Source organism: Nomascus leucogenys, chromosome X, assembly GCF_006542625.1.
Source record: "Nomascus leucogenys isolate Asia chromosome X, Asia_NLE_v1, whole genome shotgun sequence".
Classification (NCBI taxonomy): domain Eukaryota; kingdom Metazoa; phylum Chordata; class Mammalia; order Primates; family Hylobatidae; genus Nomascus; species Nomascus leucogenys.
Window position 1 is genome coordinate 106,886,502 of NC_044406.1, and position 22,066 is coordinate 106,908,567.

General features: G+C 41.7%; 1 protein-coding gene across 1 annotated transcript; it reads right to left on the minus strand.

Annotated features, from left to right (window-relative positions):
• Positions 1-3,946: 3,946 nt before the first annotated feature.
• On the minus strand, positions 3,947-8,264 carry C1GALT1C1 (C1GALT1 specific chaperone 1). Its single transcript, XM_003262283.2, has 2 exons — positions 8,031-8,264; positions 3,947-5,322 (listed from the first exon to the last, which is right to left on the minus strand). The coding sequence occupies exon 2, from the start codon at positions 5,315-5,317 to the stop codon at positions 4,361-4,363; it is 957 nt and encodes a 318-aa protein (XP_003262331.1). The 5' UTR covers positions 5,318-5,322; positions 8,031-8,264; the 3' UTR covers positions 3,947-4,360.
• Between the last annotated feature and the right edge of the window lie 13,802 nt (positions 8,265-22,066).

A 22,066-nucleotide genomic window follows, 5' to 3' on the forward strand; every position in this document is an offset into this window, starting at 1 on the left:
GCCACCACGCCCGGCTAATTTTTTGTGTTTTTAGTAGAGACGGGGTTTCACTGTGGTCTCGATCTCCTGACCTCGTGATCCGCCCGCCTCGGCCTCCCAAAGTGCTCGGATTACAAGCGTGAGCCACCGCGCCCGGCCCAAATCCAGGAATTTTAAGACAAAAGGGCTGACCACTATATTCTAGTACTACATTATTAAATTACAGTTTGTCTTATTGCTTATGCAAAGCTTATGTGAAATGATTATTTGACTATGATGAATTATGAGTTTGGGCTCCTTCTGCTTTCCACAAAGTACCAGGCCTACTGCCTACTGCTGACCTCATAGATACCCAATATACACAAAGAAAATTATAGTGTATGGATGCCACACTAGTAAAGCTGGATTTTTTTTTTATCATGGTAGAGACCCTAGAGATACATCATTTCATCATTTTATACTTTCCAAACAAGTCATTTTCCCATTACCCTTTAAATGCTTTATAGTATTCTATTTTTGGTGATATTAGAACTGAGTATAGTTATTTTTGTCATTTTTTTCAAACTTGTAAAAACTGTCAAGTTTAGTTATTTTTAAAATTTGGGGCAATATTTTTTTTGGGGGGGGAAGTTGATAAACATTGCTGAATGTCTTTGTATGCCAAAAGAAAGCTAACTTCTATAAACATACGCTTCTCACATAGCCACTCAGGCAAGTACTGAGTGCATCAAAGCCCATACCAAAAGAAACACAATATTCTTTTTTTTTTTTTTTTTTTGAGATGGAGTCGTGCTCTTGTCCCCTAGACTGCAGTGCAATGGCACGATTTTGGCTCACTGCAACCTCCACCTCCCAGGTTCAAGCAATTCTTCTGCCTCAGCCTCCCAAGTAGCTGGGATTACAGGTGCCTGCCACCATGCCCAGCTAGTTTTTCTATTTTTAGTAGACACAGGGTTTCACCATGTTGGCCAGGCTGGTCTCGAATTCCTGACCTCAGGTGATCTGCCAGCCTCAGCCTCCCAAAGTGTTGGGATTACAGGCATGAGCCACTGTGCCCAGCCAGAACACAATATTCTTAACAAATGAAAGGGAAATTAGTGGTACATCATCACTAGACTATTTTCAGCAACTTTTCTATTACAGGTATGCCCTGCTTTAAGAACACCCAATAACTGAGTTTGTTTAAATGCATTATAGAAAAATCTGGGCATTATGAATCAGATCTGATACACAAGCAACCTTTTAGCTTACTCCCCTGCCAGCCCACCGCCCCCAGAAAACAGCCAAGGGGTCTAAATCTATATTTTGCTCCAGATCCAATGTTTTACTTTTGAAAAGGAAGATCCAGTGATTGAACTCACACAAGGCAATGGTCTGGGGCCTGCTAAAAGTCATGCTGTGGTTTCCACTGCATTTGAGACAACCAGACAAATACAACTTTGAAGTTTTCTCTTATTCACATCTCAGCCAGGAGTGGGATCTTACACTTAGAATTGCTTAGACCTGTGCTGTCCAATATGACAGCCACTAGCCATATGTAGAGTATATTCACAATCCTGATCAATTTCCATCAGACCTCCATTTTTTCCAACTCTCTCATCATGAGTGGGGTTAGGGTTATTGTTTTTGGTTACTGAATATATTATTTCTCTATGTAAAGCTAACAGACATATATGGTGATCAAATCTGTAACCACAACCTCATTAGTACTATTTTCTGTTATTGATTCAGATTTTATCTACAAGATTGGCTGCAAGTAAGTTCAGAGAGACTGCATATTATTTGAGACACCTAACATTTCGTTAAAAAAATACTCATGTATCGGCGGGGCGCAGTGACTCACACCTGTAATCCCAGCGCTTTGGGAGGCCGCGGCGGGTGGATCACCTGAGGTCAGGAGCTTAAGAACAGGCTGATCAACATGGAGAAACCCTGTCCCTACTAAAAACACAAAATTAGCCGGGCGTGGTGGCACATGCCTGTAATCCCAGCTACTCAGGAGGCTGAGGCAGGAGAATTGCTTGAACCCGGGAGGTGGAGGTTGCAGTGAGCTAAGATCGCACCATTGCACTCCAACCTGGGCAACAAGAGCAAAATTCCGTCTCAAAAAAAAAAAAAAAAAAAAAAAAAACTCATGTATAAAGATACAATCAAGAGCATCAATTTGGCTTAAAAGGCAATGTTACCTTAGTACTCATTAGCAAAACAAACAATGCAATGCATTCTGACATGTTTATTATGATACTCTGATATACTAATGTAAGTGAAGATGATAAATGCAATAGAAACATTTTAAATATACTGGTGTTGGGGGCAAGGTGACACATAAGCTGTGTCACACTCTGAGAGATACTGTTTATTACTGTACTCACACTGAACATGATTTGATTGTAGTAATTGCATCTGAGACCACATATTAGGGGGCTTCATAAAGGGGTTTTGTTATTCTTCAAAACTAATAACGCTTCATCTTAACCAAAACCCTCAATGAGAATATCAGAAATAAAGCAAAGTTTTACACACTACCCTGAGGATCAATAACTTCAAGCCCAAGGCCATCTTAAGGAAATTTTCTTTCTGGTTTGCTAAAGCTGTGGGAGACCATTACCATCATGAGGCCAGTTACAAGAAATATTGATCTCTAAAATGTCATGCTCTAACACTCTATGGGGACTCACAGCATGTGCTGGCCAGATTATAGAACAAGTCAGCTCTAAGTATTTCTTTTTTTTTTTTTTTTTTTTTTTTGAGGCGGAGTCTCCCTCTGTCGCCCAGGCTGGAGTGCAGTGGCGCGATCTCGGCTCACTGCAAGCTCCGCCTCCCGGGTTCATGCCATTCTCCTGCCTCAGCCTCTCGGAGTAGCTGGGACTACAGGCGCCCACCACCACGCCCGGCTAATTTTTTGTATTTTTAGTAGAGACGGGGTTTCACCGTGGTCTCGATCTCCTGACCTCGTGATCTGCCCGCCTCGGCCTCCCAAAGTGCTGGGATTACAAGCGTGAGCCACCGCGCCCGGCCAGCTCTAAGTATTTCACACATTTATCAGTACAGGAGCTATTGCATTTACCACTGGATTAAGTTTCTGAGTAGCCATTGAAATTTGGGAAAAGGTAAGGTAATGCAAAGTAGAAGGTTAGGACCTCCACGCTGAAAACAGATACAGCTGTGAACATGGGAAACAGTACAGCTGTGAACATGGGAAAAATCCCTGAACTTGTACAAGGAAACAAAATCCAGAACAGGCTGGGCGCGGGGACTCATGCCTGTAATCTCAGAACTTTGGGAGGCCGAGGTGGGTGGATCACCTGAGGTCAGGAGTTCGAGACCAGCCTGGCCAACCCCATCTCTACTAAAAATATAAAAAATTAGCTAGGTGTGGTGGTAGGCACCTGTAATCCCAGCTACTTGGAAGGCTGAGGCAGGAGAATTGCTTGAAACCAGGAGGCAGAGGTTGCAGTGAGCCGAGATTGTGCCATTGCACTCCAGTCTGGGCGACAGAGCAGAACTCTGTGTCAAAAAAACAAAACAAAACAAAATACAGAACAGATTCAACTCAGGTAAGTGAAACTGCCAGATGGCCAAAACAAGTTCTTCAAATTTCCACAGAACTCACTGACCCAGCAGGAGTACGTTTTTATCCAAATTGCAGCTGGGAGCTTGATTAACTGAGAAACAACACAATTAAATGACATGACATTCTTCATAGGCACCAATCCAATGTCAGTATCTGCAGGCTGAAGTACAGACAGTTACACTGAAATTGCGTATGCTCTGAGGAATGACATTAAATTAGCTTCCAGGAAAATTACTCAATTTTGTAAGTAATTTTCAGTTTTTTTTCTCAAGGATATTTTTCAACTTTCACTTTAATTTTCTTTAGTTGCTTAGTTGTACATTTTGAGAAGGCAAATCCATTGGAACTTGGGGAGGCTTAGAACATAAATCAGAATTAGAAGTAAAGGGAACACACAGCTAAAAGTTTTACTTTAATCACAAATTCACAACTAGAGATATCATTTGCATATCTTAGAACGCTAAAGACCTGTTAACATTTTTTAACCAATCAGCAAAAATATGTGCCCCACAGATTTCTAATGTTCATAATTTAGAATTTATCATATATATTTATTAATACTTTATTTGCAAAATTGTTATTCTTAAAACACTTCTTTCCAACACATTTACAATGTTCATGTGTTTTAAAGAAAAAAACCACCCTCATTTAAAAATGTACTACTAACTTTAATGTGTGGTTATACCAGTGCCACCAAATTAGAAAAGAAAAAGAAACATACAGCTGTATTGGATATGTAGTTACTACTACAAATAATGACAACACATGTCCTATACAATGATCATATTCATGCTTTTCTACCACTTCTCAGTCATTGTCAGAACCATTTGGAGGTAAGAAAACCAATGCATCATTGAAAATATGCCCAAATGCCCTAAGACGGTATACCCCATACATCATCACATGCATCTGATTTGGAGTCAGTCCATTAAAAGTAACAGCCATATCTGAACAACAGCCTTCTACTACCTGGTTGGGGTGGTAAGTCATTGCCTCTTTAATAGAAAGCCCAACAGATTTGGTATTAAATACATCTTTTCCATCAGCATCTTCTGCATTTTCTGCAAACACTCCAGCATATTTCAGGCAAACTGCTAGCTGTTTATCTTCAGATATCTTCCAAATCATCCCTCCCTGTTCAGGACACTTTTCAGGGATATTGAGAAGGCTGTTAAATCTTTTCATTGATTCTATACTTAAGACAATTCCTCCTTCCATACCCACATATTCAAGGTCTCCAGATTTTATAGTGTGGCCTAGATAGAAAGGCTGTGATGGATCCTTTTTTAACAAAAAATACTTTAGGTTTTCAATGATAGCAAACGTAGTGGGGCGTGCAAGGAAGAACCAGTTGTATTGGTCTCTATACTTATCAAAGGCATATTTGTAAGCTTTTCTCATCATTAACCACATGTCATTTGTGTCCATATTAATTGACTCAAACACTTTAACATTTTCAGAACTGAAGAACTCTGCTTTGTCACAGTGTTTGGTCCAAGTCTCCTTTACTGCAGCCCAAAGACTCACATCTTTGGGTTTTACAAGGATAATACAGTATACTCGAAAGCTCTTACTGAGCTCCATGCGCTCATCCTCTGAAATTTTCAAGATATCTTCTTTGTTAGGAGCTTGTAGGTGATGATGCTCATGGTGGTGCATTCTATTTCCATGACCAATCCTAATGTGTCCTAGCATAGTGATCAAAGCACAGAAAATGCTTCCAAGCATCACACCCTTCAAAAAGGAGCTGCTTTCAGAAAGCATTTTTCCTATAAAGAAGAAAAAGACTCTTAAAATACTTAATAGAAAAAGATTAGTCTATAAATTTGATTTGGTATTCCTTATATACTTACATTTTGCTCTTAATGTTTTTTTTTAAAGGTTCCCAAGCTTGAAATCAAGTTAGTTGCATATAGTACAAAAGACTCTCAAAATCTTTAGCTTCCAATGGAATCTGATTACTGTTTGGTATAAACTGGAACTTTGCAACAACTCCTCTATGGAGAATTTGTTTTGCACTTCATCTATGGGGATTTAATTAACCCTTGAAACCAGTGTTACAGAGGTTATCCATCCACCATTCTCTTTAAAGAATTTCACATCACAAGCTTGCGTTATTTAAATACCTCTAAAAATATAGTGGACTTCTACACCAAAACCTTGAACAGATAAAACCACCTATAAATGGCAAATCACCAATGGTATTGTGCTGACATTTCTGTTCTCAACATAGTGCTTTCTTTAACTGATGGCTGCTGTCCTTAAGTGTTTTGAGTAAATCTAAACCAAGTTTCTTGAGAATAATACCATATATGTTAATATTCACTCTTTTGTTCCTAAAACTAAATGGTTTACAATACAGTATCCCTACTATTGATGTAATAGAAGCCCATAATAAAAAGTTACATTTTTTGGATCAAAAAGGAATATTGATAGACATATCTGGGGCCCATTAATAAACATTTTTATTTCCTCAAAAGGAATTTTCTTCTTTGGGGAAGTAAAAATGGAAAAATTTACACTTTTATTTCAATTAGAAATTAAGAGCCGGGTGCAGTGGCTCATGGCTGTTATCTCAGCACTTTGGGAGGCTGAGGCGGGTGGATCCCTTGAGCTCAGGAGTTCGAGACCAGCCTGGGCAACATGGTGAAACCTTGTCTCTACCCAAAATCCAAAAAATTAGCCAGACGTGGTGGTGGATGCCTGTAATCCCAGCTACTTGGGAGGCTGAGGCACAAGAATCTCTTGAACTCAGGAGGCGGAGGCTACAGTGAGCTGTGATCTCACCACGGCACTCCAGCCAGGGCATCAGAGTGAGACTCTGTCTCAGAAAAAATAAATAAATAAAAGAAATTAAAAGCTGACATTAAATACACTTGTTGAAAAAAAATTGTATGTTAACCATTTATTCTAGTAAAGGCTGAATTTTCCAATCTTCCCTCCATCTTCAGAAAAAAGCGATCTATTGAGCTACTTAGACTTCCCCGTTTTCTCTGTGGTTGAAAGGAGCCTTAGAAAGCTACCCAACATCAGTCACTTCTCTCATTTTACAGAGAGGAAATGGAAGTCCACAGAGGTTAAATAACTGACTCAGTCACACAGTTAGACAGTGGTATAAGTGGACTAGAAACCACATTTCTCAGTACCAGTTTAATGGTTTTTTTCCATTACAGAAGAATAATTGCCATAGTGCTTCTACCACATTAGAGTTTAATAAATGGGTTACTGAATATCCTTGTTTTCATACAAATGGAAAAAAATTGGGACCGGTTGACCATAACTGATGTTTTGCACCCAATAGCACCATATTGCTAGAAGGAAACCACTCCTATGGTTTTCTGCTAGAGGAAATGGAATTTTGACTTCTACCAGAAAGACAAGGTGTGGAATAGCTTGGCAGATGTAATTTCTGAGCGGTGGGTGGGGCAAGAGGCAGGAAGGCTTTCCTGTGTCACTCACAGAACTTGGTCAATAAACACAGTTCCAAGAAGAGAAGTGACAGAAAACAAGCTCTGCATAATATTAGAATTGTCGGCTGTGCGCGGTGGCTCACGCCTGTAATCCCAGCACTTTGGGAGGCCGAGGCGGGCAGATCACCTGAGGTAAGGAGTTCAAGACCAGCCTGGCCAACATGGTGAGACCCTGTTTCGACTAAAAATACAAAACTTAGCAGGGCGTGGTGGCATATGACTGTAATCCCAGCTACTCTGGAGGCTGAGGCAGGAGAATCGCTTGAACCCGGGAGGCGGAGGTTGCAGTGAGCCAAGATCGCACCACAGCACTCCGGCCTGGGCGACAAGAGCGAGACTCTGTCTTAAAAAAAAAAAAGAAAAAAGAGAATTGTCAGGTGCACTCTAAAATTAATTTATATAGGATTTTTGTATTTCATGTCACGCAGTTTTCATTATTTCTGGCTAATACATAATTCACACGTTTCTTTGCTCAATTATGGCATATGTGTCAGAATTCTTCCTGATGTCCTACTCCTGGCTGCAAAAATAGTCATCAAAACTCACTAAGTCTACACATTTTAAATAATTTGCAAAAATTATTCTAAGGAGATTTTTTTCCCCATCAGAGAGGCAAAAAATATAACACTAGGGTTGCATATGATAGGATACTTTGTGCAGAAGGAAACAAAACTGCACACGAGCACAAATGAAACAGAAACTACCCCAATGGTTTTTAGATGAACCTTTTTGGGTGAAGGTAGTTGGCGTGAAGTACGGAAAAGGAAGACGAAATAGGGAAGAGAAGTGAGAGGGAGGACATGGTAACCTCGAGATCCCTCTGAGGGACCAAGAGAGCGCCCCCAGGAAGAAGACTCTCGGTCTCCTGTGCTGACAATCCTCCCGCTGCACCTGCCCAAGCATCCCGCGTGGAGCATGCTGGGAGAGGGCTGGGGCCCAGGCCTCCCCCAAGAAAGGGAGGGGAGTCAGGGTGCGCTTGGGGTGGGGGTCGAGGCCCCGCCACTCACCCGCGTCTAGAACGGCTTTGGGGCAGGAAAGCGCAGCCGCGCACGGGTTTCCTCTCACGTTGGCGCACCACTCGGTTACGCTCCTGGCCGGGCTGTTCTAGCTGCAGGCGGTGTCCTCTCGTTGGTCTCGCTAAAGGTGGGGAGGGCCAGGAAACGAGCGCCGCGAAGGCGTGGGTAGTGGGGCGGGGCAAAGGAGCCGGCGGCTGGGCGGAGCCGTCCGTTTGCCCGCCCGCGCAGGCGTCGGAAGGGCCGGCGCGCCCGCTGCGCGCACACTGCGTGCCCTTTCTCCCCGCCCCCTGCCGAGTTCAGAGACTTGCTATAGGCCTGCGTGACCCGCACGCTCTCCTTTACCCAACGGGAAGCTCAGAGAGGAGGCCGCGGTTACGACTCGCTGACACCTCCCAGTTCACCTTCCTGGCATGGAAATTGGGAGAGATTCTTGCTCCCGGTGTCGCTTTTTATCAGACCTCTTGGTGGTTTCTCTGATGTACCCCTGCGTCCTTGAACCCTCATATTGCCCACCCCCCCAGTACTCCTGGCCTGAGACCAAAACGCAAGCCACTGAAATAGTCATGTAATTATGACACCAACGGTTTCCTGTTATTATTGGAATGAGATCTGAAGCCCCACTGCCTGGAATCCAATCCTGTCTTCACCACACCTTTTGATATCCCAGGAAAGTTACTTCACCTCGCTGTGCCTCAGTTCCCTCATTTGTAAAGTACGGAGAATCTCACAGTAGTGCCTATTTCATAGAAAATTAGATGAGATAGTGCATATGACTCCCTTAGCAAAATTTCAAGCCTAGAGTAAGCATTTATTAAAAAGTACTGGCTGTTACTATTCACCCCAGTATTTCTAGTACTTATCCACAGTGCCAGCACGCAGTGGACAGTAAATATTAGTGGAATTAATGAATATTAGAACTACAGCTGAGGAACCAGGCCTAAAAAGGATAAGGAAATTTCAAAAGTCCACACAGCAAGTTAATGGCAGAGGTGGGACTGGAATCCAGGTCTTTTTTTTTTTTTTGAGACAGAGTTTCGCTCTTGTTGCCCAGGCTGGAGTGCAATGGCACGATCTCGGCTCACTGCAACCTCTGCCTCCCGGGTTCAAGGGATTCTTCTACCTCAGCCTCCCTAGTAGCTGGGATTACAGGCGCCCGCCACCACCCCCGGCTAATTTTTGTATTATTAGTAGAGACGGGGTTGGCCAGGCTGGTCTTGAACTCCTGACCTCAGGTGATCCACCCTCCTCGGCCTCCCAAAGTGCTGGGATTACAGGCTTGAGCCACTGTGCCCGGCCCCCAGGTCTTCTAATTAAGAGTGCAGAGCTCTCTTTCCACGAAATATTTGATGTGTCTTTTTTTTTTTTTTTTTTTGAGACTGAGTTTCGTTCTTTTTGCCGAGGCTGGAGTGCAATGGCATGATCTCGGTTCACTGCAGCCTCCGCCTCCTGGGTGCAAGTGATTCTCCTGTCTCAGCCTCCTGAGTGGCTAGGATTACAGGCGTGCGCCACCACGTCTGGTTAATTTTTTTTTTTTTTTTAGTAGAGACAGGGTTTCACCATATTGGTCAGGCTGGTCTCAAACTCCTGACCTCAAGTGATCCACCCTCCTTGGCCTCCCAAAGTGCTAGGATTACAGGTGTGAGCCACAGCGCCCAACCAGAGCCTTCTTTTTTAAATTAACAAACCCATTTACCCTCCAGCAAACATATATTAAGTGTTTGCAATACATCTGGCATTGCGTTAATCATTATTTAAACTTTTTTATTATGGGTAATTTCAAATATATACAAAAGTAGAAAAAAAAACTATAATGAAATCACTTTTTATGTAGATATAACATCATCAACTCAAAGCCAGTCTAGTTATACCTGTACCCGTATTTCATTCCTTTCTAGATTATTCAAAAGCGTCTCCTGGACATTATATAATTTTACACAATTTCATCCACAAACATTTCCGTATGTCTCTATAAGACATAAGGAATTCTTAAGAAAAACCCACACCACCACTAGAGCAACTAAAAAATTCCTTAATATAATCAAACATCCAGTCTGTGTTCAAATTACCAATATCACAAATGTGATTTTTTAATAGTCTGAATCAGAATCCAAATAGTGTTCACATTGTGATTGTTTTTGTGTCTCTTAGTTCTCTGTTGTCTATAGGTTTCTTCTCTCTCTTTCTCCCCTTGATATTTATTTATTGAAGAAATCTGGTTGTTTGTCTTTTTTGTTTGTTTTAGAGACAGGGTTTCACTCTGTCACCCAGTCGGGAGTGCAGTGGTGCAATCATAGCTCACTGCAGCTTCAAACTCCTGGGCTCCAGTGATTCTCCTGCCTCAGCCTCCCAAGTAACTGGGACTACAGGCTCATGCCACTACACCCAGATTTTTTTTTTAAATTTTTTGTAGAAATGCACTTTGTTGCCCAGAGTGGTCTTGAACTCCTGGCTTGAAGTGATCTTCCTGCCTTGGCATCCCAAAGTGCTGGGATTACAGTCATGAGCCACTGCACCCGGCCTTGTTTTCTTGTACCTTTACCTAGTCTGATGCTGATTGCCTCATCCTGGTTCCTTTAAAATATTTCTCCGTCTTTTGTGTTCCTCATAAACAGGTAGTTGGATCTTAAGTAGGGCTGGCCCGGGTGTGATGGTGGCTCACGCCTGGAATCCCAACACTTTGGGAGCCTGAGGTGGGAGGATTGCCTGAGCTCAGGAGGTGGAGGCTGCAGTGAGCTAACTTCAGCCTATGATCGTGCCACTGCACTCCATTCTGGCGACAGAGTGAGACCCCATTTCAAAAAAGCAAAAATAAAATAAAAAGTAAAGTAGGGTTTCCAGATTCAGCAAAGATAAATGCAGGACTCCTAGTTAAATTTAATTTCAGATAAACAATGAATGGTTTTGTAGTATTAGTATGTCCCAAATATAATGCGTGGGACATACTAAATATTGCATGGGACGTGCGTACACGAAAAAATATATATATTTATATAAATTTCACATATATATTTCACATATAAACATATAATTTATATATATAATATATACAAATAAATAAACTATATATATGTATATATAGTTGTGTTTTTTTTAGATGGAGTCTCGCTCTTTCGCCCAGGCTGGAGTTCAGTGGCGCCATCTCTGCTCACTGCAAGCTCCGCCTCCTGGGTTCATGCCATTCTCCTGCCTCAGCCTCCCGAGGAGCTGGGACTACAGGCGCCCACCACGATGCCCGGCTAATTTTTTGTATTTTTAGCAGAGACGGGGTTTCACCATGTTAGCCAGGATGGTCTTGATCTCCTGACTTCGTGATCCGCCTGCCTCGGCCTCCCAAAGTGCTGGGATTACAGGCGTGAGCCACCGTGCCCAGCCTATATATAGTTGTTTATTTGAAATTCACTTTTCACTGGGCATCCTGAATTTTACCTGGCAACACTAAGCTTAATCTCAAGGCTATGCTAGATTCAAGATCAATATTTTTTTGAGACAGGGTCTCACTTTGCTGCCCACGCTGGAGTACAGTTGCACAATCATGGCTCACTGCAGCCTCAAATTCCTGGGCTCAAGCAATCCTCCCGCCTCAGCCTCCCAAGTGGCTGTAACTACAAGTATGTGCCAACACACCCGCCTATTTTTTTATTTTTATTTTTTGTAGAGACGAAGTCTCCCTGGTCTTGCTATACTGCCCAGACTGGTCTCGAACTCCTGGGCTCAAGGGATCCTCCTGCCTCAGCATCCCAAAGTGCTGGGATTACAGGCGTGAGCCACCAAGCTTGGCCCAGGTTTTTTTTTTTTTTTTTTTTTTTTTTTTTGAGATGGAGTCTTGCTCTGTCTCCCAGGCTGGAGTGCAGTGGCATGATCTTGGCTCACTGCAACCTCTGCCTCCCAGGTTCAAGTGATGGTTCTCCTGCCTCAGCCTCCTGAGTAGCTGGGATTACAGGTGCCTGCCATCATGCTGGCTAATTTTTTGTATTTTTAGTAGAGATGGGGTTTCACCATGTTGGCCAGGCTGGTCTTGAACTCCTGACCTCAAGTGATCCACCGGCCTAGGCCTCCCAAAGTGCTGGGATTACTGGCGTGAGCCACCGTGCATGGTCTTTTTTTTTTTTAAGGCAAAACTGCTTCATAGGGGGTGGTGTGTGTTTCACTCAGGAGACACATAATGTCTGGTTGTCTCTCTTTGTGATAATAGCTGCCTTTGATGCTCAATATCTAGATTGGTAATTCACTAGAGTTGCAATATGGCGATCTAATTTTCCAAGGCATATTTTAAAGAGGAAATTTAGTGTTGTAATTAAGAGGTCCTGCTCTGAGATGGGAAAGATTTGGTTTTGACATTTGGTCCTACCACTTCCTAGCTGTGTGACCTGAGACAAATCAGTTCGCTTCTCTCAACCACAGCTTCCTCATCTGTAAAACAAGATTAATAATAGTACCTATCTCATAAAGTTTTCGTGAGGATTAAATAAGGTAGGGTATGTAGGGGGTTTAAAACAGTGCCTAGCGCATGGTAGACGCTCAATAAAAGCCAACTATTATATCTCATGAGATTCTTGAAGAATTACGGCCTCTCAAATTCAGAATTTTCCAATATTCAAATCCTCCATTCAACAGTTAAATTACATTTTCACATTGTTTATAAAAATAATAATAAAGGTTAACGAATGAACAGTCTCTCATATTTGTTCAGTGCTTTATAGCCAACAAGGGCCTTCTTCACATGCATTCTTACTTGATCCTCATAGCTGCATTTTAACCAGAAAGACTGGTTTTATTCATTTTTTACGTCTGAAGAATCTTGGCCTTAGGGAGGCAATTTGTTACACATAACACATCCAGAAAGTCACACAATAGAGCAGGGAGTAAGTCCTAGCCCAAGGCTCTTTAGATGGAAAACAGGTCTTTCCTCCTGCAAAGATTTCATTTCTTGGTTTCAGTTACAACACCACTGTCTTGTTTTCTTCTTCGACTTTTCTTCTTTTCTTTTCTTCCTCAATCATTTACTTGTTTGTTTATAGCTTTTTTTTGGTAGAGACACTATGTTGTCCAGGCTGGTCTCAAACTCCTGGCCTCAAGCCATCCTCCCACCACGGCCTCCCAAAGTGCTGGAATTAACCGGCGTGAGCCACTGCACCCAATCCAACCTCTCAACTTCCCATTCTTTCAAATTATTCCCTCCTTATCCCCATTCTTGGTGTCTCTTTCTCTTCTTCCCAAATACAGTCATTCTGAATTTCTCTCCTTGGGTCATTTTAATTGCTATATTCTCCCCCTATGATATCTACTCAATAGCTTCATCTAGTCAAATAGCTTCAACTACTCCCTCTGGGAGGATGATTTCCAAATCCATATTTCTGGCTTCTATGTCTTCCTTGAGTTTTGGACCTGAAATTTCAGTTGCCTGCTTGATATCTCCACATGACTGTTTCAGATAGAATCTAACGTTCAATGAATCTGCTTATTTGGATCCTGATTTCAAACAATCAACTATAAACAAACAAGTAAATGATTGAGAACATTTAAATGCTTAATGGATATTTGGTTACATTACAGGCTTAATGTTAATTTTTTAGGTGGCCAGGCATGGTGGCTCATGCCTGTAATCTCAGCATTTTGGGAGGCCATGGCAGGAGGATTGCTTGAGCCTAGGAGTTTGAGGCCAGCCTGGGCAACATGGCAAGACTCTGTCTCTGCAGAAAATTTAAAAAATTAGCATGCGCCTGAGGTCCCAGCTACTCAATAGGCTGAGGCGAGAGGATCACTTGAGCTTAGGAGGTTGGGGCTGCAGTGAGCTGTGTTTTTGCCACTGCACTCCAGCCTGGGCATCAGAGTGAGACCATGTCTCAAGAAAATTTTTTTTTAGTTGAGATAATTGTATGTAATTATAATTAGAAATATATAGTGAATTGTTTGAGGATTATATCATATGATGTCTGGGATTTACTTCAAAATAATTCAATTCAGAAAACAGTATGGAAGTTCTTCAAAAAATTAAAAATAGAGTTACTATACGATCTAGCAATCCCACTACTGGGTATTTATCCAAGAAAAATCAAATTAGTATGTTGAGGAGATATTTGAACATCCATGTCCATTTCAGCACTATTCACAATAGCCAAGATATGGAACCAATCTAAGTGTCCAACAGTGAATGAATGGGTCAAGTGTAGTATGTATACACAATGGAATACTATTCAGCCACCAAAAAGAAGGCAATTCTGTTATTTGTGACAGTATGGATGAATCTGGAGGACATTATGTTAAATGAAATAATCCAGGCACAGGAAGACAAATGGATCCCTTAGAAGTAGAGTAGAATAGTGGTTGCCAGGGCTGGGGGAATTAACAGGGAGAAGGGCTGGGGGTAGGTTGGTCAAAGGGTACATATTTACAGTTAGATAGGAGGAATAAGTTCAAGAGATCTATGATACAGCAAGGTTACTATAGTTAATAAGGATATATTGTATCCTTGAAAAATGTAGAGAGTTGATGTTATGTGCTTTCACTGCAAAAAAAAATGATTAACTATGTGAGATACTGTAGTTGTTAATTAGCTGGATTTAACCATTCTACAATGTATATGTACTTCAAAAACATCATGTTGTACATGATAAACAATTTTACATGTCAATTTAAAAAATAAATAAATTTGAGGCCAGGTGCTGTGGCTCACGCCTGTAATCTCAGCACTTTGGGAGACCGAGGCGGGTGGATCATGAGGTCAGGAGTTTGAGACCAGCCTGGCCAACATGGTGGAACCCTGTCTCTACTAAAAATACAAAAAATTAGCCAGGTGTGGCCGGGCGCAGTGGCTCATGCCTGTAATCCCAGCACTTTGGGAGGCCAAGGTGGGCGAATCACGAGGTCAGGAGATTGAGACCATCCTGGCTAACATGGTGAAACCCCATCTCTACTAAAAATACAAACAATTAGCTGGGCGTGGCGGTGTGCACCTGTGGTCCCAGCTCCTCGGGAGGCTGAGGCAGGAGAATGGCATGAACCTGGGAGGCGGAGCTTGTAGTGAGCCGAGATCACGCCACTGCACTCCAGCCTGGGCGACAGAGCGAGATTCGTCTCAAAAAGAAAAATTAGCCAGGTGTGGTGGCGTGCACCTGTAATCCCAGCAAATTGGGAGGCTGAGGCAGGAGAATCGCTTGAACCTGGAAGGCAGAGGTTGCAGTGAGCTGAGATCACACCACTGCACTCCAGCCTGGGTGAAAGAGCAAGACTCCATCTCATTAAAAAAAACAGAACAAAACATACATTTGAAAAAATAAAAAAAAGTTCTAAGTTTAATTCAGGAAGGGGAGGAATAGGTAAGATTGATAAAACAAAATTGACCATGAGGTGATAATTGTTGAGCTAGGTAATGGGTATATAGGGCTTCAATATCCTATTCTCTCTATTTTTCTCTCTGTTTGAAAACTTGCATAATAAAGATTTAAAAATATTAAATAGATCCAAAATCAAATTGATCAACCTTACCTACATCCATCTCCTGACAACTGTTTTCCCATTAATGTCCTCTTATCTTCCCAGTTACTTATTGTGAACATGCAAAGCTCTCTTGGTTTTGTCCTTCTCCCTAACTTCTACATCCAGTCAGTTGCTGTCAGGTCAATGCTCCCTTCACGGTGAATCTTGCATCCATTTTTTTCTTTTCAAACTGCCACCACTTTATTAAGTCCTTCATCACTTCTTGCCTTAAATAGTGTAATAGCATACATACATTCCTCCCCATTTCCAGTCCCTCCTTACTTTATGCATATCAAACATCTAGCATAGTGCTTGGTACTTAGTTTTTTTTGGAGTGCAGTGGTGCCATCTCGGGTCACTGCAACCTCCACCTCCTAGGCTCAAGTGATTCTCGTGCCTCAGCCTCCCAAGTAGCTGGGATTACAGGCATGCGCCACCACGCCCGGCTAATTTTTTGTATTTTAGTAGACATGGGGTTTCACCATGTTGCCCAGGTTGGTCTTAAACTCCTGAGCTCAGGCAATCTGCCCATCTCTGCCTCCCAGAGTGCTGGGATTACAGGCGTGAGCCACCGCGCCTGGCCAATACTTGGTTCTTTCTCCCTTTCTCCTCAACCATGAATTCACCTTTCTCACTAGTGCCTGCTTAACCCTCTGATTGCATCTTCTGCCTTCCCTGAGAGACATGCATAGACACTAGGTATGCTTTCATTTTTATTTTATTTATTTATTGAGACACAGTCTCACTCTGTCACCCAGGCTGGAGTGCAATGGTGCAATCTCGGCTCACTGCAACCTCTGCCTCCTGGGTTCAAGAAATTCTCCTGCCTCAGCCTCCCGAGTAGCTGGGATTACAGGTGTGAGCCACCACTCCTGGCTAATTTTTGTATTTTTAGTAGAGACAGGGTTTCACTATCTTGGCCAGGCTGGTCTTGAACTCCTGGGCTCAGTTGATCCACTCACATCAGCCTTCCCTGAGAGAGACTGCCCTTCACTTCCTTTCAGCATTGCTTTTCTCTCTGTCCTTGTTTGATCCTCAGTAGGCTTCACTGCTGCCTTCATTCCACCCTCACTGCCATGCTTTGTGGAGGAAACGTGTGTGTTTGAATAAAGACTGACTTCTCAGTTCCAAAGTTAGATGTGAGAGCAGTATTTTTCCTAGCTCTGGATGAATGGGCCTTTACATTTTGAGAAAATAGTCATACTGATTGTGAGTAAAAGAGAAGCAAGTTTTAAATCTCCCTCTTGTCCCCCGACTTGGTTGGGAAGAAAAGGGAAGATCTTTAGTTCAGAGGAATCAGCTTCAAGATCCAGGCAGGATAGGGTAAATGCTAATGTTGAAGAAAGAAATGGGTGGATGTTATTCCAGTAAGCTGGGGGCTTCTTGAGGAAATACTTCTTGCCTAGCGATGAACAGCAAGAGCTGCCACCAGTGGGTCTCATAGAATCAACATCAGCAGTGCAGATTGGGTGAAGGTGCTGTGGCCCAGGGATGTCACAGGGAAATTACTATAGAACTCTTGTTTTTTGAGGTCTGTCTGGTGTAGTTCCGTTTGTTATGGACAGCAGCCAAGCTGTCAGGTGTTGGGCTGACCATGCACAAAGAACCGTCCTATCCTTCAAAAAGAAAATGCCATTAAGTCAATCACATTCTACCATTTTAAGCATAACACTTGTAACTAAATCAAACTGCTGTATTATAATCAAAATGCATCCTCCCGTTTTATATTTAAGGCCCACAGGCTTCAACTAATTTAGGGGACCATCTGGTAAGAGAGAGAGAAAGTCTCATTACAAAGTGGCATTTGTTTTCAGGCTCAGACCTCAAAAGGGATTGTCCTGAAGACCCCAACCAATTCCCTGTGTGATGGTCTAGCGCTCCCGACCTTACCATTTAGGTAGAAAGAACATGACTTTGGAGTCAGATAAGATTCAATTCTCTCCTTCAACTCTCCCAAGCTGGGTGCTTTGAGCCACAGGACTCCTGAGGTTTGAGTTTTCTCAGTTTCCTCATATGTAATATGGGAATTAGATAATACCTGAAGTTGTTTGGAAGATTAGAGGAGACATAGGCTCCCAGAGGGACCCTAGAGCTATTGGTCCCCTTCCCAATATCTATAACTTAATCCTCCTTCATTGTATTCACTCTGAGTCTTGCTATTCTGGCCTTCTTTGCCTAACATCCACTTTTACATATATAGACACTAGGCATGCTTTTATTTTTCATTTATTTATTTATTTATTTATTTATTTATTTATTGTTGAGATGCAGTCTCACTCTGTCACCCAGGCTGGAGTGCAATGGCACGATCTCAGCTCACTGCAACCTCCACGTCCTGAGTTCAAGCGATTCTCCTGCCTCAACCTCCTGAGTAGCTGGGATTACAGGTGTGAGCCACCACACCTGGCTAATTTTTGTATTTTTAGTAGAGATGGGGTTTCACTATGTTGGCCAGGCTGGCCTCGAACTCCTGAGCTCAGGTGATCCACCTGTCTCAGCCTCCCAAAGTGCTAGGATTACAGGCGTCAGCCACCACGTCTGGCCAAGGCATGCTTTTAAACAGATCTTTGAACTAAAGGGCTAAAAAATAAGTTTTGTTCTAATCCTGTTATTTGCTCACTTTTCTAGGAAGTAAAGAATTGAAATTGGGATTGCCGTGATATAAACTTGTCAGAAGGCAATTTTGTCTCTTATGTAGTGTGCTAAGCAAATCTATTCTCAAAGTCCTCTCCTATATTTACATAGTTGAAAGGATTAGATTAGTTGGTTGGGACAAATCTTGGTTGCAGCTCAGGGGTGGGGAGGAGAGGGAGTGAAGAGTAGGTTGGTTAGAGATGGAAAATATGGGAATAGAGATGCTTTTAGACTCTATCTAGATAACTGTTATGTAGGTTACAGCTTTATTTCAAGTGAGAATGTGAATATGGCTGTCTTCCTAGTTAGAGCCTAATGCTCAAAATTTCCTTGAAACCAAGAAACAAAATTAAAAAGTGATGATTAACATTGGCAGAATGTAATTGCTGAAGCTGAGTCATGGATACCTGGAACTTCATTGTGTGATTCTCTATACTTTTGTGTGTGTTTGAAAATATCCATAATTAAAAGATTTTTATGTGACAATAGAGGTCAAGAACTGAGGAGTTTGACTGTCATGTCAGAAAAGCTAGTAGAGCATATCTGAACCAGTATAATTTGTTAGAGGAAATTATGGTGATTTCTATAATGCTTATTTAGTTAACCAGATTTACTTGAAAGATTATATAGCATATGGCAAACAGATAAAACATTCAGTGGATATAATATAAATTGATCTCAAAAAAAATTTTTTTTTTTTGGCCTGGTGCTGTGGCTCATGTCTGTAATCCCAGCAACTTGGGAGGATGTGGGCAGATCACTTGAGGCCAGGAGTTCAAGAGCAGCCTGGCCAACATGGTGAAACCCCATCTCTACTAAAAATACAAAAAAAATTAGCCACGCATGGTGCTGTGCACCTGTAGTCCCAGCTACTTGGGTGGCTGAGACAGGAGAATTGCTTGAACCTGGGAGGCAGAGGTTGCAGTGAGCTGAGATTATGCCACTGCACTCCAGCCTGGGCAACAGAGGGAGACTCTGCCTCAAAAAAAAAAAAAAGTGTGTTTTTGTTTTTGTTTTAATTCAGACGGGATTTGCAGGTCACCAAAAGGCCTCTGACAGGATGTCACAACCACTGGTTCTGTTTTTTATTTACAAGACGTGTCTTGCTCTGTCACCCAGGCTGGAATGCAGTGGTGTGATCATGGCTAACTGCTGCTTCAACCTCCTGGACCCAAAGGATTCTCCTGCCTCAACATCCTGAGTAGTTGGAACTACAGGCACCAGGCGCAAGCCACCATACCTAGTAAATATGTTTTATTTTATTTTTGTAGAATGGGGTCTCACTATGTTGCCCAGGCTGATCTCAAACCCTGGCGATCCCTCCTACCTTGGCTTCCCAAAGTGTTGGGATTACAGGCATGAACCACCACTCCCAGCTGTGCATAACATCTGTTTTTAAGGGAATTGAATCACCATAGGATTGTAACCCGCTTTCCTCTGAGTAGATATTGCCTGAGAAGTAGGAAACAAAGATAAAGATAAAGGAGGTTAAAGGATTGTTTTGACATTTCGAAAGCATGATTCCTTAAGGATAGGATTGGGTGGAGCAACATTTTTTAATAAATATATTTCTGCAAAAGAGCTGAAGGAATGCACAGTGAAATCTCTGAGTTGATTACATTAAACTCTTCTTGAGCCATGGATTACTTTTATTTTTTATAAACCAGGAAGAAGCCGAATACCTGAATAGACCAATAACAAGTTCTGAAATTGAGGCAGTAATTAATAGCCTACCAACCAAAAAAAAGTCCAGGACCAGACAGATACACAGCTGAATTCTACCAGAGGTAAAAAGAGGAGATGATACCATTCCTTCTAAAACTATTCCAAACAATAGAAAAAGAGGGACTCCTCCCTAACTCACTTTATTAGGCCAGCATCATCCTGATACCAAAACCTGGCAGAGACACAACAACAAAAAAAAGAAAATTTCAGGCCAATATCCCTGATGAGATCAATGCAAAAACCCTCAATGGAATACTGGCAAACTGAATCCAGCAGTACATTAACAAGCTTTTCCACCAAGTTCAAATCCGCTTCATCTCTGGGATGCAAGGCTGGTTCAACATACATAAATCAATAAATGTAATCAATCACATAAACAGAACCAATGACAAAAACCACATGATTACATCAAAAGATGCAGAGATGGCCTTCGACAAAATTTAACACCCCATCATGCTGAAAACACTCAATAAACTAGGTATCGATGGAACGTATCTCAAAATAATAAGAGCTGTTTATGAAAAACCCACAGCCAGTATCATACAGAATGGGCAAAAGCTGGAAGCATTCCCTTTGAAAACCAGCACAAGACAAGGATGCCCTCTCTCACCACTCCTATTCAACATAGTATTGGAAGTTCTGGCCAGGGCAATCAGGCAAGAGAAAGAAATAAAGGGTATTCAAATAGGAACAGAGGAAGTCAAATTGTCTCGTTTGCAGATGACATGATTGTATATTTAGAAAACCCCATTGTCTCAGCCCCAAATCTCCTTAAGCTGATAAGCAACTTCAGCAAAGTCTCAGGATACAAAATCAATGTGCAAAAATCACAAGCATTCCTATACACCAATAAACAGACAAACAGAGAACCAAATCGTGAGTAAACTCCCATTCACAATTGCTACAGAGAGAATAAAATACCTAACAATACAACTTACAAGGGATGTGAAGGACCTCTTGAAGGAGAACAACAGACCACTGCTCAAGGAAATAAGAGAGAACAGAAACAAATGGAAAAACATTCCATGCTCATGGATAGGAAGAATCAATATCATGAAAATGGCCACACTGCCCAAAGTAATTTATAGATTCAATGCTATTCCCATCAAGCTACCATTGACTTTCTTCACAGCATTAGAAAAAAACTATAAATTTCATATGGAACCAAAAATAGCCCACATAGCCAAGACAATCCTAAACTAAAAGAACAAAGCTGGAGGCATCACACTACCTGACTTCTAGCTATACTACAAGGCTACAGTAATTAAAACAGCATGGTACTGGTACCAAAACAGATATATAGACCAATGGAACAGAACAGAAGCCTCAGCAATAACACCACACATCCACAACCATCTGATCTTTGACAAACCTGACAAAAACAAGCAATGGGGAAAGTTTCCCTACTTAATAAATGGTGATGGGAAAACTGGCTAGCCATATGCAGAAAACTGAAACTGGACCCCTTCTTTACACATTATTCAAAAATTAACTCAAGATGGATTAAAGATTTAAATGAAAGACCTAAAACCATGAAAAACCCTAGAAGAAAACCTAGGCAATACTATTCAGGACATAGGCATGGGCAAAGACTTCACGACTAAAACACCAAAAGCAATGGCAACAAAAGCCAAAATTGACAAATGGGATCTAATTAAACTAAAGAGCTTCTGCACAGCAAAAGAAACTACCATCAGCATGAACAGGCAGCCTACAGAATGAGAGAAAATTTTTGCAATTTATCCATCTGACAAAGGGCTAATATGCAGGATCTACACGGAATTTAAACAAATTTACAAGAAAAAAACAAATAACCCCATCAAAAAGTGAGTGAAGGATATGAACAGACACTTTTCAAAAGAATACATTTATGTGGCTGACAAACATATGAAAAAAAGCTCATCATCACTGGTCATTAGAGAAATGCAAATCAAAATCACCATGAGACACCATCTCACTCCAGTTAGAATGGCAATCATTAAAAAGTCAGGAAACAACAGATGCTGGAAAGGATGTGGAGAAATAGGAACACTTTTACACTGTTGGTGGGAGTGTAAATTAGTTCAACCACTGTGGAAGACAGTGTGGTGATTCCTCAAGTATCTAGAACTAGAAATACCATTTGACCCAACAATCCCATTACTAGGCATATACCCAAAGGATTATAAATCATTCTACTATAAAGACACATG